Source organism: Dromaius novaehollandiae, chromosome 5, assembly GCF_036370855.1.
Source record: "Dromaius novaehollandiae isolate bDroNov1 chromosome 5, bDroNov1.hap1, whole genome shotgun sequence".
Taxonomy (NCBI): domain Eukaryota; kingdom Metazoa; phylum Chordata; class Aves; order Casuariiformes; family Dromaiidae; genus Dromaius; species Dromaius novaehollandiae.
In genome coordinates, this window is record NC_088102.1 from 55,742,549 (window position 1) to 55,759,218 (window position 16,670).

A 16,670-nucleotide genomic window follows, 5' to 3' on the forward strand; every position below is an offset into this window, starting at 1 on the left:
CACTTTACTGCTTGTAGATTTTCAGCCTTGAAACATCTGTGGGAAGATCCACTGTCAATTACTGGAAGGTCACGCTATTGTACGGAGCACCTCCACAGTAATTTTCAGAAATTATAAAAGCTCGGGGGAGATGAAATCCTTGAGAGCAGGGTTGAATGTAACACCCTATTTATGACTGACAGAGACGAGGAAAGGTTGTAAATCCTAGGAGGATGCAGCAGCCAAGATTTTGAAGTGGTCTATGAACTCTTAAAGGCAAAAGTTCCACAAAAACAAGGGGACGAAAACAAAGAAAGGCAGCAGAGTTTGTGTCTTGTATTATTTTAGCAGTATAGACATCAAGATGCAAGACCTTGGATTGCTTCTAATGAGTAATTCCAGATTCTGCACCTTGGCCCTCTGTGACATTTCATGAGCAGAGAAATCCAGGAGAGAACTTTAAGAGAGTATACAATGCTGTTTAAGCTACAGCAAAGTTTTAAGAATCTACCATCTGAGAAAAAGTGGTGTAAATTATTTATTTGCCACAGCAGCATGAAATTACAGCTTTCTGTAACATACAATCTTAAATTGTGCTACAAGGCCAGAGCATTTTATTCTGTGGTTGATATCCTGTTGGAAAAAATCCAAACAATACTTTTCTTCTTTGCTCAGCAAAACCATTATGTTGATTGAATTGGAGCCAATATGTACACCCATGACCTATCTTGCCTTAACCTTATTTTTAATTTAGTTAGTGTAGAACCACATTTACAATGCTACAGATAAGCTAGAGCAAAGGCTTTCATTTCAAAGTTGCTATTTTAGGGGTTTGTAAGTCCACTTAAAGCTGCCTCTGTCCAGACGAAACACATTGTTCTGAATCTGAAGACAAGATAAACCTTTCCACAGAAAACAAGACGGTCGGTCTTTGTTTGGGAGACAAAAGAAATAATAGCTTTAGGTATTCGTATTTTCTAAAATCTGTAAACCAGAATTTCAGTAAGTATTCAGCTCACTTAATCTGGCTGAGGCATCCAAAAGAAAACTACTAGACTTCAGCACCTACTGGTATATTCCCACTCCTGAACCAAATACAGAATGAAGATTCACTGAGCCCTTCTTCTGGGCGCACTCCTGCAGCCCTGAAGGACAGCCCTATTTGTGCTAGCGGAGGGACCCCTGCTAACTTTCCCTTTGTTGTTGTTAAAGCCGACAGAAATTTTGTCAACAAGCTGCTACAGTAGAACTGAGCTGTAGACTCTCTGCTACTCTGTTAATGTAAATGTTTTAATGCTGATGTTCACACATTAGGCCATTTTATTTCACTACAAACAAATGAATGCTAAATTACTAACACGATAGGATAGGGCACTTCTCCAATCAAATGAAAGTCCTAAGAAACCTCTGTAAACTAATCCAAAAGTTCATCATTTACATTATGGTAAAATGCTGTCTCTTCACCTAAGCAGTGACAAGTTTCTGGTAACCCACATAACTGTCAAACTTCTGTCTCACGCAAGGCACCTCTGCACTCAGGTGTCAGCTAAGGAGGCTGAAAATTAATTTATTAATCCGCTAGTTTTGTGCCGATTCATCAGCATGAAACTTTCACAAGAAGTAGGGCACAGAGTTCTGCATCCCAAAGACACCATGCAAACTTCTTTTGTGAAGCCCACATCCTCCTGGTTAACAGAAGCAAGGTTTGACACTTAGGGTATTTTATGGAGTCCAGATTTCTCCTAAGTATTTACAGTCAACATAATATTGAATAAATATATAGCAGAGAACGGTGCATGAACCATTAGAATTACTTTATGCCTCCAAAAAAACCTGCAGTGAACGAAAAGCTTAACATACCTAAAAATATGGAAACTACCTACACACAACATTAAGGGCACATTCTAGCAGGTCATAGCAGTGACCTTGTTAGGGCTTTTTATTGCCTTTCAGAAGAGCAGTTAGATGTCTTTGTCTTACATAGGCATAGAATAGATAGGAAAATAAAATGTTAAATAAATACAGCATAAAAGGCTAGTAATTGTTACTCCATATGTCCTATGACTAATTGTAAAATGTCGTGCACTCTTAGCAGACATTAATTAATATAATGACCATTCATGTTGCACATTACATATTCATAAATCCTTGGCACTTTATTTACACATTGTTACCGAAATAAAAATAACAGACCTATCATAGACACTGTGGAGCCTGGATATCCCGGTGACAGTAAAAGTGAAATGCATCAGACCAAACTGTGTACCCACAGTAGGTCATAAACTGATGAATATACTCATACATGTGTGCGTGCGTATATAGTACATTATTCTAAAAATACCCAGACCCACATGGAAACAGTTACAGCTCTCACATACAGGGCCACTGACCATAGTTTGAGTTTTATCAGTGGTGAATCAGGGTTAGCTCCAACTTCTGTACTCCTGGCAACGAGAACAGTGCTAGAGAGGACGGCTGGCAGCAGACCTTCCTTCACTTTGATGGTAGAGAAGCGCTGTGCCTGTGCAAGGAGACTTCTGCTCTAGCCATCCCTGACTGCTTGAAGCTTGTGCTGCAGGGAGACATCTCCCAGAACTGCAGCAGTTACACTATTTTCCAACAGAAAGTTATTATTCTCAGTGACACAGATGATTTAAGGCAGAGCCCAGGTTCAGAGGCACAATAAGAAACACACTTTTTAGAAGTACAGAGGCTCTCATTGCCTATTTAGATGTGCAGTTATCAAAGTGTGTATGTCACGATCTATGTGCCTCCCATTCCAAGAGAACTATGATACTTAAAAAACACAATAGTCAGGTTTGAGTTTGAGTTTCATTTGCAATGTAACTGCCCAATTAGAGTATGTTTAATAGTCATGTTAAAAGTAGGCGAGACAAAATAATAAAGCACATATATTTTGTAAAAGGGTAAGAAGAGAGTGAGAACAGCTAACTAAAAGAGTTTTTTTGGTTTTGGGGTTCTTTTTTTTTTTTTTTTTTTTTTTTTTTTAAAGATTAGAGTAAAACCAAGTCAATGGCTAAAACCTGAATGAGTTCCTCAGATGCCATATTTTACTCTCTCCTTGTTGAACAATAGTTTTATATCTTTAGTCTATGTACATTGCCACACATCAACACCACATAAATCTCTCTATCAATAACCATGGTTAACAACAGCTTTCTTTTATCTTATATGGGGTGCCTCATAGGAGGCAGAAGATAGCAGTCTTTTGCTCCTCTCCCTCCCTCTTCTTTTGGAGGAGGGAAGTCTGCTGAAGGTTCAAGAAATCCTCTAAGTTAGACTGTCAGCAGTGAGTTCAGTGATACAGGATAATAGCATTGACAAATTCACACTACCTAAACTATTGTTCAGGCATACATAATCAACTTAGAAAAGAAAGTATTTCCCTGCTACCTTTTACTTACAGTTTCCCCAAACTGGAAGCTATGAGCTGAAAAAGACAGGAGTTCTTTGCACTTTTGCTGTTTCTACCAGATGACCCAGAAAATACAATTAATGCACCAATGCTCTGATCCTATGCATGAAAAGGATGGGGGATTAAAAGACTGACAGCATCAGCAGAATGTGTTGACTGTGTGGAAGGCCACTACCATAAACTCTTGTCACCTCTAAGACAAATACAAATAAGAAATTAATCCAAAGTTATATAGGGGAAAAAAAGAAAAAAAAAGAAAAAAAAAGAAAAAAAGAAGAAAAGAAAAAAAAGGAAGCTGCCAGAAACCTCTATCAGATAGAACAGCTTATAGCAACAGCACAAACATTACAGCAGCTCCTACACTTTTTCCTTCCCAGCTGCTGTGGATATGATGATTAGAGGGCTGAAAAAGTTGACATACGAATTATCGTTGAAGAAACTGGGTTTGTTCAGCTTTGAGAAGAGAAGGCTCAGTGGAGATTTAATCACAGTCTTCCAACACCTACAAGGTGGTTATGGAGAAGACAGGTTGTCTCTTCACTAGGGCACATGGTGACCGGCAAGAAGCAATGAGCACAAGCTGCTTCAGAGGGAATTCCATCTGATTATAAGAAGAAAATTCTTCACCATGAGAACAAGTAAACATTGGAAAAAGCTGCCCAGAGAAGTGGTAGAATCTTCCTCACTGAATAAACTCAAGATTCAGCTTTACAGGGCCTTGGATAACCTAGTCTAAGGCCCTGCTTTCAACAGAAGGTTGAACTGGGTGATCTCAGGAGATCCCTTCCAACCTAGACTTTTCTACAGTTATATGATTAGGCCTCCTTAATGCTCCTACGAAACTTCAAATGCCAGAGATGGTACCTCTTTATCTGCTTCCTGGGACTGTTCTTTATGTCACGTACATTTCACATGATCCGAGATCTGAATCTTCAGTAAAAAACCAAAACAACTGATACATTTTCCATCTTCCCCAAGCAGGTTATCTACTCTAACATGCATTAAGTATTAGGCATTCAAACACTATGCATTTGTCTCTCGATGAATTTTTCAGTAATTGTAACCATGCCACACACACCTAAAGTGGCTCTTGCAATTCTTAGGTGGAACTAAGAGCCTCCTTGCTTAGAGAAGACACTAATCAATCCTTCCTAACACTATGCCTACTTCAGCATCTCCTTACTGCCCCAAAGAGCTCAACTCTCTTTTGGTACACTTTTCACATCACAAGCTAACAAGATTTTGTTACTTAGTATATATGGATTTATATGCGTGCAGATACTGCACAATACTGGCAAGTTGAAATCTGACTGAACTAATACTGAAATACACAGTTCATTTACATGTTATGGGTATGCTCAATACAACTTAAGGAAGTTAGTAAGTTAAAATTCAAAACAATCATGAAAGTAAAACCAGAAGTCACTGTTTTCATTTTCACTACTTGTTAGACTGTTTAGTCTTTTTTTTTTTAATAATAGTGCTTATATTTGTTAAAAGATTTGTACCACTGTTTACAAGAGAAAAATCATACCCAGTCTGCTTGCAGACTCGCCAAGTGAGAAATACTAACTACATTCTCAGAACAGTTTTGGTATTACTAATGCTTCCGCTAAGCAGCAGAAAAGATTTTCATAAACTCCAAATTTTCAAAACTGTGCTATTTCAGTTATTAATTTAGAATAACAGCATTTTAAAATTCCTAATTTATCACAGAAAATTTTCAATTTTTAGAAAAAAAATATGAAGTAGAATAGTCTAGTTCACTGAGAACCAGTCCTTTTTCAGATTCTGACCTGCTGCTTCTGACTGTTGGTAAGTCACCTCTTCCATTTTGTCTCCAGTTGTCTTTCTAGCTTTTGTCTATTTCGTGAACTTAAATGATGCACCTTCAAGTATTAAAATGGGCTTCCACTTTGTATTCAAGTCTATGGGACAGTGCAGTCTCATTTTTAGCTAAGATTTTTAGCCAGTACTGTCATGAAATAATACAATTAACTTAAAGGTAAGTGCTCTTTATTTAAAGCAGTTTTTTCATCCTTTTACTTCTGATGAAAAATAAAATCTTATGCTCATGACTATTTACACTGCAGAAAGAAGAATTAAATGACTCCTTTAGATTTCCTTAGCAATAGGCAGATGTGAGGGAGTTTGTGAAAGTCTAGACACGTCAGACATCCATATATCATAAATGACCAACAAACGCAAACCAAATAATCTATTTACATTAGTAACTCTAAGATGCTGCAGTCTGCTGTTGGCATTTGACATTATCTAGAAAGAACTGTCATATGAGCCTATTGTATAAACTAATTTATTCAAAGTAAGGGTGAGAGTAATGTTTTAAATATAAACTTGATATTTGAGATAGTTTGAGATACTTTTTACACAGTCTGTTCAGGTGAAATTTAAATTGATCATTATTATTCATAGAAAATATTTTATATTTAAAGAAGTCATTTTGATGTATCAGAACACCTATACACAAGGCTGGGCCTGATTTTTTTTATATTTACATTTTATAATATATACTATATATATACTACATATACTATACTATATATTACATTCATAGAATATATAAAATGTAAAGTAGAAAATGTTCAAATTTTATAATATATAAAATATATTTTAATATTGTGTAATTTCTAAAGGATAACCATATATTTCTTAATGTGATACAGTTATGATAACAGAAAATGAAGCCTTATTTCTTCTTGCTTTCTCCTTTTCACCATGAATCAAAGGATGGTTGAGGTTGGAGGTGGCCTCTAGAGATCATCTGGTCCAATCCCCTGCTCAAAGGAGGGGCAGCTAGAGGAGGCTGCACTCTGTCCCATCATCTAGGTCATCAATGAAGATGTTATATGTCTGACCACCAGTTGGACTTTGTGCAACTGATCACAATGCCTTGAGCTCGGCAGTTCAGCCAGCTTTCAGTCCATTTCACTGTCCACTATCTAGCTCATACTTCATCATTTTTTCTATGAGGCTGCTGTGGTAGACAGTGTCAAAAGCCTTACAAAGTCAACATTAACAGCATTTAACAACACTACTATCCCCTCATCCACTGAGCCAGTGACCTCATTGTAGAAGGCTATGAGGTTGATCAAACACGATTTCCCCTTCATAAATCTATGTCAACTACTCCCGATTACCTTCTTGTCTTCCATTTGTTTGGAAATGGTTTCCGAGAGGATCTGCTCCATCACCTTCTCAGGGACTGAGGTGAGGCTGACAGGTCTGTAGTTCTCTCGATCCTCCTTCTTGCCCTTCTTGAAGATAGAAGTAACATTTTACTTCTTCCAGTCCCCAGGAACCTCCCCAGGCAAAATGACCTTTCAAATATTATTGACAGTGGCCTCACAAGGATATCAGCCAGCACTCTCAGGCACTCAAGGCTGCATCCCATCAGGTCTCATGGACTTGCATACATCCAGTTTCTTTAAATGTTCCCTAACCTGACTCTGCCTCACCCAGGGTAAGTTTTCCGTGCTCGACTTTCCCACTGGTTACAGGGCCCTGGGATTGCTGAGGGCAAGTCTTACTAATAAAGACCAAGCCAAAAAAGGCACCGAGTACTTTGGCCTTTTCCGTGTCCTTTGTCGCCAGGCCCCTGCCCCGTACAGCAGAAAGCCCATTCCTGGACTTCCTTTTGCTAATGATGTATGTATAGAAGCTCTCCTTCTTACCCTTCATGTCACTAGATTCAAATCCACATGGGCTTTGGCTTTCCTATTCCTATCCCTGCACATTCAGGCAGTGCCTTTATATTCCTCCTGGATCACCTGTCCATGCTTCCCCCTCTTGTATGCTTCCCTGTTATGTTTGAGTTCTGTCAGGAGCTCCTCATGCATCCATGCAGGCCTCCTGCCACTCCTGCTTAACTTCCTGCTCCTTGGGATGGACTATTCTTGAGCTTGGAGGAAGTGATCCTGGAAAATCAACCAGCTCTCCTGAACACCTCTTCCCTCCAGGATGGTCTCTGTGGGATTCTTTCAAAGAGATCCTAGAACAGGCCAAAGTCCTCTCCTGCACTCCAGGGTTGTGATCCTGGTATTTGCTTTTTTCCCCTCCTCTTAGGATCCTGACCTCCACCCTCTCATGGTAACCGCAGCCAAGGCTGCCCCCAACCATCACATCCCCCGACCAGCTCTCCCTTGTTTGTACTTATCAGCCCAGCAGAGTGCATCCCCTCTTCATCTCCTTGATCACCTGTGTCAGGAAGTTGTCATCAATGCACTCCAGAAACCTCCCAGATTGCTGTGTTGATCTGCCCTTCCAGCAGATAGTGGGGAGGTTAAAGTCCTCCCATCAGGGCCTGTGAACGTGAGGCTTCTTCCAGTAGTCTGAAGAAAGCCTCATCTGCTGCTTCTTCCTGATCAAGTGGTCTGTAGCAGACACCCACCAAAATATTGCCTGCTTTGGTCTGCCCATAGGCTCTCAACTGGCTCACCATTCACCCCCAAGCAAAGCCCCAGGCACTCCAGCTGCTCTCTCACATAAAGGAGAACTCCTCCTCCTTGCTGTCCCAGACTGTCCATCCTAAAGAGTGCATACATCCACTGCAGCACTCGTGTGAGCTATCCCACCACATCTCCGCAATCCCAATGAGATCAAGCCCTGCAGCTGTACAGAGACCTCTAATTCTTCCCCCATTAAGGCAAGAATTGCTTCAAGGTCTGTTGTAATTAGCATCTTTAAAATACCCCTGTATTACCATTGCCCAAAAGAATAATCATCTGTACAATAATCTCCTTCTCCCCAAAATAAAAAAAAAAGTAGGGGAAGAAAGAAAGCAACAATCTTGTATGTTTTATTGGTATCGAAGTACAGTCCCATTTCAGTTGGCTAAATATGACTTCTTAATAAAATTCAACATATAAAAGACCCTTGAATAATAAGCTGATTGGTTAGTTAACATTCAATACAAAGCCTGTTCCCAAAAGTTGTGTTTTTTTTTTAAATACTGCTTTGGATGTATAACTTCATATTTATGACCCAGTTCACTCAAGCTTGTAAGAATGATTTTGATTTCTGTATTATAACTGCTTTCTGCGCAAGGATCCAACACAAAGGTTGTTTGGGGGCTTATAAATTACCATAGGTGAAGACCTATGTGACGAGGAGTATACAGGTCTCTTGCTGTTCTTCATGGTAGTGATACTGTCTTCCTTTGGAGGAGGTACATGTATTGGTTTCCAAGGAATGGGGTTACAATATGCTGGAGCTGGATATGAAATTCCATCATGATACCCTAAAATATTTAGAAAATACACATAATTAAAAAGGAATATTTATATTACAAGATTTACACTTCAAGCAATTATAAACTAATCCAGACTAGGAAAGAAAAAATAGCTTCTTTGAAGGAAGATAGTGCAAGCATGTCACATAATTTAAATGATTCAAAGCAGTAAATCTTCCACCCTTCTTTTACCAATAATCAGTATGTTTTTCATCTGCATTTTAAAAAAAAGCATGTCAAATGCTGTGCAACATTCAAAATGCTCAGTCCTTTGTATACTTAGATGATGAAAACCTCTATAAATGGGCTACTTTGCTGTTCTGTTCGAAGCTCTGAGGCATTTATAAATATTAGTTCTTGTCATCATATACATAAAATTCACATATTTTTTCCTCTTTGCTTAACTGTTGTTATTCCTTTTACTGAGGAGAAAATTACATTAATTATCTGCAATTAATAATCTATGGTACACAAAGCAATATCAGAAACCTAAATACAACAGAAGGAACATGCCTTGCAGTGGCTTGTCTGTAGTCAAATTTCAACACCTACTTCACAAGCGTGGGCAAAACAAAGTCTGGGACGTATTCTATTGCGTGAACACACTGAGTATGGAGATATTTTTCAGAAATCACTTGGGCAAGTGATGGCAGCTGTTCGGAAGTAATAAGGTTCCAGAACAAAACATGAAAGCAACGTGCATCACCATCTACAATCAGACCCAAGCAAAAGAACAACTGGTTGTGTGTCTGCTATATAAATTTTTTTAATTGTTCAGAGACTGGAATTTAGGTTTCAAAACATTTTTCTATGAAAAATTTCTATTCAAATAATAACTATAATTTTAATTTTATGAAAAATAAAAAAGAAAGCACACATCATTTTTCTTTAAGAAATGCAATGAAGCCCTCACGTGTAATACACAATACTATTTCCCACTGCTCTTTAGCTTCTGTATAACGTGGGATGACAAAAAGAAGGACAAGAAGTGAGGCTCACAAAACACCATGCCATAACTATCATCAGTATTCTCTTTAACACTTCCCTTTGAAAGGCGAAAAGAAATGGAACCGGACTACAGAAGCCAAGAATGCACGATGCAACTGCAAAGGTGCATGGAAAGAAAACCTTAGCTCAGAACAGAGAATGATTTCCAAGTCTCCTTTTTGAGACAGGGCTTCTGCCATGCTCTTATCAGGCTCCCTATCTCAAAAAGCCACCTCTTTTTAAGGGGGATTCAGGCACCATAAGAAGGTGCATACCTTCTGTAACACTAACACTAACTTTAGAAAGATGCCAATACAGCTGATACGTTTCACAGGAACCAGTAATTGGCTCTAGCGATTCCTATGCCTGATAAGGAACCTAACGAGATTAAAATCAATTATACTTTGGTATGCCACATTCTTCTCTTCTCAAATAACTTCAAAGGCTGTAGAAAAACACACAATGGATCTCACAGAAAAAGATTCTCCAACTTATACCATATGGGCTAACTATTCCCAAGTGTCAAAACTAGATACTGAGTGAAAACCTAACACAGGCTTAATTTTACATTAAATGATTAGAGGGAAGGGAACCATAAACCCAAGTCACTACATACGTCTAGTAAGAGTACAAACCTGCAGAATTCCCATCTGGGTAGCCATAACCATTTAAAATAGGGCGTGCTTTATTTCTAGCATTATGTAGCCATTCCTTAAAGATCTTCTCTGATCTCTCTTTCTTCTCCTGTAGCTCAGCTTCCCTTTCTTTTTCTTTTTCCTAAAAATCAAAACATTCAAGACAAACCTACAGACAAAATCTTGCACAATATATACAAAACTGTAAACAAATTTCTGCGAATAGATTCCCAGACTGCTGAATATGGGTTTCAAATAAGTTTTCAAATACAAATACATCTCCCTGACAATGGAAAGCTCCTCAATCTTCTTTTCCTGCAAGTCTGGAAAAGGAAAAATCCTCCCCCATTAATCCTGAGTTCCTCTGAGAAAAAGCTCTCAGAAATCTTTTGCAAGTCTTTGTGTAGAGGACATACTGAACATAACAATGCTCAGATGATCAGAGCCTACTGTACTGTAATTAGCTAGCCTAAAGAGGCTACTGCATCTTGGACAGCCATGCAGTCGTCTCATTTACTCATACTGATACAATCCTAGCTCAGCTAAGATTGGGTTTCCACTAAGCCTGGAGCAGAATTTAGATTTGGGGAATCATTAATTAGGATTTAGAATAGAGGCAATATGTATAGGCATTGCATTTGAATCTAAACCAAGTTTAACTGACACTGTGAACACGATTTATGAGAACTTACCTAAAGTTTAAAGAAGACATAACTGAAAGAACACAAGGTTGAAGTCTATCTCAAGACTTCCATTTTTTTGGGTTTCAAAAGCTCCTTGTGCTGTCTACTTTAGAGGCTCAAAGACATACAAGCACTTTATTCAGCAGGAAATAAACAAGCCAGTACAGAATATTTAAGTGGGTTTTAATTATACGGAAATGTGGAAAGTCTGCAAAATTCAGACCATTAAGGCCTTAAAATTGATCTGATATAATTTATGGTATTTTAAAATTAATTCAAAGAAGTTATTATATACACTTGTGAAATACTTATGAATGTATTCCGCACTCCAAGAACTAATGTTGTAATTATAGGGGGAACAGAGACAAATTCTTCTAATCAAAATTCTCCCTCACATTTGAATGCTACTCCTCATACTTAACTACTACAGTGAGGTAGTGCTTCTATAATATTACATATTCCATTGATAAGACGTACTGTAATGTTAATTAAAATACAACCAACAGACTTCGAGTATAACAGATCTGGTCCGGCTAGCATATTTCAGTTTTCAGGCACAATCACTACCCACATGTAATACTTGAGAGGAATGCTGGGTGATGCTTGAAAATGTGGCTTTGTTATAGCATTCGCCCTAGTGAAATAGGGGACTTAAAAGCCTGTATTTTAGGAAGCTTATCAGGAAGCTTACAACACATAGGAGATCTTTTAAAGCTTGCTATAAAAATAATAGGATAATATGAATATAATATGAAATAATATTAAAATTAGGACTCCTAACCTCAAATTGGTAGAGATATAAATGAAGAAAAATGCTTTCAATTAGAAATATGTGCAAGTAAGATAATAGTGGTGCTGGGAGAAAAATGCCCAGATGCTGCCTATTTTCTGCTTAGGTCTCTCTGCAATGGACTGAACAATACAGATACACTGTGTGGTTTGTATTACTTCTCTCTCCCTTGTCACAATCAAAATTGCAGTGGCTTTGCTTGGCTTTCTAAGACAGACACAAATGAGCTAATACGCATACCCCATCCAAAATAAATGACTAATACCTTCTCTTTCTTCTTCTTTTCTGACTCTTCAGCTCTTTTTTTCTTTAACCATTCTTTATACTTTACTTTGGCCTTTTCTTGTAACTGCATTTTTTCTAGTTCCCTTGAGGCTTTTTCTGCCATTTCTTTGCTCAGCTTTCGTTCCCTTTCCCTTCTTTCCTAAGTGAAAGAGATCAAAGAAACAAAATCTAAATTTTTCAATATATTTCTTGTGATAAAACAGTTAATTACAAATAAATTATCATAACCCTGAAAAAAAAAGATATTGCAAACTCTTTTAAGACCTAGTCATCACTATTGGCAGATAAAATAATTTTAAGCATATAAATGTGTCATAAAACGTGATAAAAATCTACCTTCATGATTCCATAAGCTATTATGTTTACTGCTCTGTTTTATTTATTCAGACATCCTTTAAAACATTCCAGATAATTCTCAATTTTTCTGAGAAAAAAATATATGTTGCAATTCTCAACAATGGTATGTTAGTTTTAGATTTTAAAAAAACCAAACAAACAAAAAACAAACAAACAAACAAAAAAACACCCTTCAAGTGAATCCAGACTAAACTGCAGTTCTAGATGCAAGTCAGGCAAACTGCCCTCTTCTAGGAGTCACTGATGTTGGCAGATTGTATGAAACACTTAAGTGTAAATTGATAAGAAAGTAAGTACTCCAAATGAGAATCAGGTTCCTGTTTTATATTCTCTACATTCATGATATTCTTTAGTTTATTCACACATGAAATTGGCCTATGAATCAATCTTCATGTTCCATCTTTTCAGATCATGAAAGGGAAAGCTAGGAATAGCATTCTAGGGTAGGTGAAGTGCTGTAACTGAGTGTAAAGTAAAACTGTTCCCTTTATAATTTGGAAGATACAATACACAGAAGTGTCATTCACTTCTGCCTCTTTTCAGAGTGTGTGGATCTGATGGCACACACTAATGCTTTGGGAACCATTCTCTAAGCTAACAAGCATGTAATGTAGGCCTTTTCTTGATCTGAGGAGGCAGGTATTTTCATTTGAATCTTAGTAGTAGCTCTCATTTCCCCTTCCTGAACCCCTTTTGGAATGTCTGGGATTTTACTGGATCTGTTCTACTTCTGCTTAGCTTACTTAACTCTGAAGAACTCTGCATACACATGGAGATAAAAATCTTTACTAGACAAGCTCTGCACATGATATGGAGGGGAAGCACAAGACTCCAGACCAAACAGTTTCTGTCTTCATAGAAAAGAACTGCTGAATTTAAAAATGTTACTTTCCTCTAAGAAATCTTTTTTTCCTGCAAGCTCCCTGCCACTAAGTAGCAGAATCTGAACCATCCTAGCAACTACAACAATTAAGTATTTACTATACCTCTTGATCAGAGGAGATGTGACATTTAGCAGGAAATTATGCTGCCTCAGAATTATTACAGGTGGCAGGTATGGATGTCTAGTGCCTAGAACTATAACTGAAAAGTATAATGAGCTGGATCTGGTCTTCTTTAGGGATAAGCGGAAAAACACAATTACAGAAAGAACAGGATTGTACTTTCCTTCCTGTCTTACATCTTATAAGCACAAAAGGCAGAAAGCTAGCTTCCACCTAACCCCTTTCTTCCAGATTTGCAGCAATTCTGGAAACTCCAATTACACATAAAGAAGCAGAAGCCATGACACTGGAGCTGGGGACAACAGCAATTCCCTCAGTCTGGTCTAAACAGGCTGGGTCAGTCCTTGCCCTTCACACCAAAACTTGTCACTAATCCCACAAGGGAGCATCATACAGAATAAAGCCTTTATCTCATATTGCTCTGCAAAACGCTAACTCATTTCTGCCATTCATTCGATGAGGTGCAGAAACAAGAACAATAATCTGAAAGAAATGCATTTTCTCCTTAAAACTTTTGCCATTTTTATTGTAAAAAATAGTACTGGATACTAAATGCTGTCACATTTGAATTCTTACTCATACTACATAAAATTGTCTTGGAAATAATGATGATCATTCCAGAATAATTTTAGGCATAACCTTCATTTAGTCTTGGCACCCCTTTTTTCCCAATGTCGTGTCATAACGCTAAACTGCAGACTTCTTATCCGAAGGAGCCAGTTTACAGAATTGCTTGAGTTAGCGTGATCCTATCTGTGTTTGGCAGAGAAGCAATACTAGAATTTTAACAGCAGCTGCTAGATTATGCATTAACTCTTTTTTCCCCCTTTACAAGCCATGCCTTATTAATTGCATTTGCCATAATCTGTATCAGATGCATGTTTTTTCACTCACCCTATGATGATAACTCTTAGTATCACTGAGACAACAAACAGTAGTATATACACAGCAGTCGATTTCATAAAAGTTAGCTAAGAACTACATTTTCACCTCATATTTTATTTTCATTTTATCTCCAGTGCATTCTGGGAAACATCAGCTGACTATTCTGCAGTGTAGAGAAAATGGTCAGATACCAATACACTACAGTTTCAATGTATATGTTAGAATGTAAAACTTCACAGAACTACAAAAGAAGAAAAATCTTACTAATCTGATTTGACATCATGGTTTGTAAGGAAGGCCCTTAACACATGATTAAATTCATATTCACAACTAAGACCAATGAAAAAAGAATTTCATTCTGGAAAAAAATGTTGAGATTCTGAAACATTTCTGTACTACTGAAGAATGGAAACAAAACCTTTCTTAACATGATACAAACCCTTTTGTGTTCAAATAGGTAAAAGAGGAAAAATCACCTGCTTTTTGGCAAATTATGCAGAACCTAAGTATCGTCTGCCTGAAAAAACAAATGACCAATTGTCTAAGCTATTCCTCCTTCTTCTAAAATGCCTCTTGTTCTCTTTTGTTCAGAGCTGTTCTTCTGTCCCTCCATTAACAAATATTCCCCACACGTATCTTTCAATAAGTCCTATTTCAAGACAATGATAGTCTGGGACAGCTAAAAACTATTAATGTAGATGAGAAATACATGCTAAAATGGTGAGTTAAAGCTATTTGCAAAGAGAGGCGTACAAAGATTTCAACTCTTGCTGTTTGCTTGATTCTGTGCATCACCACTGTACATGAAAGTTACAAAAATAAGACTGTTCAAAGCTACAATCTTTAGCTAAGGCTCTTAACATATAAAAAGCATGTAAATGAATATAGGAGAAAACTGAAAAAATTTGGTCCTTCAATATAGACATGAATTGTTTGATAACAAACAACAATTAAGCAGAAAAAAGGCCAAAAATCTTTCTAAAGACTGTAATTTTAAAAAGGTGAGGGAGGGAAGCTTCTTAGATAATGTATATTTAATTATAATATTTCAGATGAATGTAGCTACTATCTAGGCTGTCCCAAAGCCAAATTAGGCCCTATGTAAACAATGATATACCATGCACACTACCATGAAAACCACAGCTATTGCTAAGTTTTACTTCCAATGAGACATCCTTATGAATGGGAGGCTCCCTGAAGAACTGCAGACTTGGCAGCTGCCTAGAAATTATTCTGCAGACAAACCAGAAATGCTTCCTCTTTCTCTCTAGCACAGAACAGCTCTTCCTTCATAAAGTTAGTGTACACTACATTCCCAGCTGCTTTAATAAGCTGTTTCATGTCAAGCTCCTCTCACCCCAGCCTTCCCAGCCTCCCCGCAACTTTATTACTTTCCCTTATACAAATCCATCAAAAATGCTAGGAATGTGCATAATAATATACATGTTCTTCAATCCTCCCTCCACTCTCCTTCCACATAGGTATGGGGGGAAGGGAAATTATAATTTGTTTATGCTTGGTGTTGTCAGATTGGGTTTTAAAAATTCTCTTTGATCTCATGTTCAAAACAGACATTATCTATTCACTAAACCACTAGTAAATTTACATATACTTTAAAATATGATTACACTTATTACATAAATTAAGGTATTGATTGTAAAACATCCAATTACTCATTGCAAGAAAGGCTTGTTCTCCTGCCACCCCACCCAAGCACATTATTAAGGAGAAAGGATACAAATCTGGCCTGTGGGCTTGCTGCTCTGGGCTGTGATGCTATCAGGCCTTGGAACCTAACAAGGACTGGGCTGGGTCAGTACCTGGAAATCCCCCACCCAGAACCAACCCAGCCAGGGCACAAAGCAGTCCTGGTGACGCAGTAAAAACCATGCGTCTCACTGAGTCAGTACCACGCCAATGTCTCCTCAGCAGAACTATTAACTTTTCAAGAAAAATCAGACCAATGTATATACTGTGAACTACCAAAAGAAACTAAAATTTGAAGAAGCATCCTGCTTTCTTCCTGACTGAAGGCAGAAATACTTAAATAATTTCATAGGCAGAGAACAGCCAGACTGCCAAAGCAAAGACTCTGTACAAAACTAAGAAAATTTACACTCCTGTAATTTCATCACAACAATTAAATTAGAGAAAAAAGGGTCAAGAGCAGAGATTCCTCCTGTTCTGTGTTTTCTATGCAGAGTGTTACTGAATAGCTGTTTCATATCTATACAATACTTCTCTCAGCAATCTTTTCTGTTTTTCTGGATTGCAGAATGTGACGGCAACATTTATCTTTTCACATGTAACTGATGGCTCTATTTCATAGCTGTTCACCCTGGCATCATAGCTACCATACTCTGGCGTCATTTCATGTTGAC

The 16,670-nt window shown here is 37.7% G+C and overlaps 1 protein-coding gene across 3 annotated transcripts in view; it reads right to left on the minus strand.

Moving 5' to 3' along the window:
• Positions 1-8,209: 8,209 nt before the first annotated feature.
• The window catches only part of CCDC34 (coiled-coil domain containing 34), a 29,565-nt gene continuing 21,104 nt past the window's right edge, over positions 8,210-16,670 (minus strand). For all 3 annotated transcript variants that reach the window (XM_064512876.1, XM_026122259.2, XM_064512874.1), the window contains 3 exons: positions 12,024-12,182; positions 10,286-10,427; positions 8,210-8,672 (listed from right to left, as the gene is read on the minus strand). In XM_064512876.1, the coding sequence (XP_064368946.1) occupies positions 8,458-8,672; positions 10,286-10,427; positions 12,024-12,182 (516 nt within the window). In that variant the 3' untranslated portion in view covers positions 8,210-8,457. The remainder of the gene's footprint in view (positions 8,673-10,285; positions 10,428-12,023; positions 12,183-16,670) is intronic.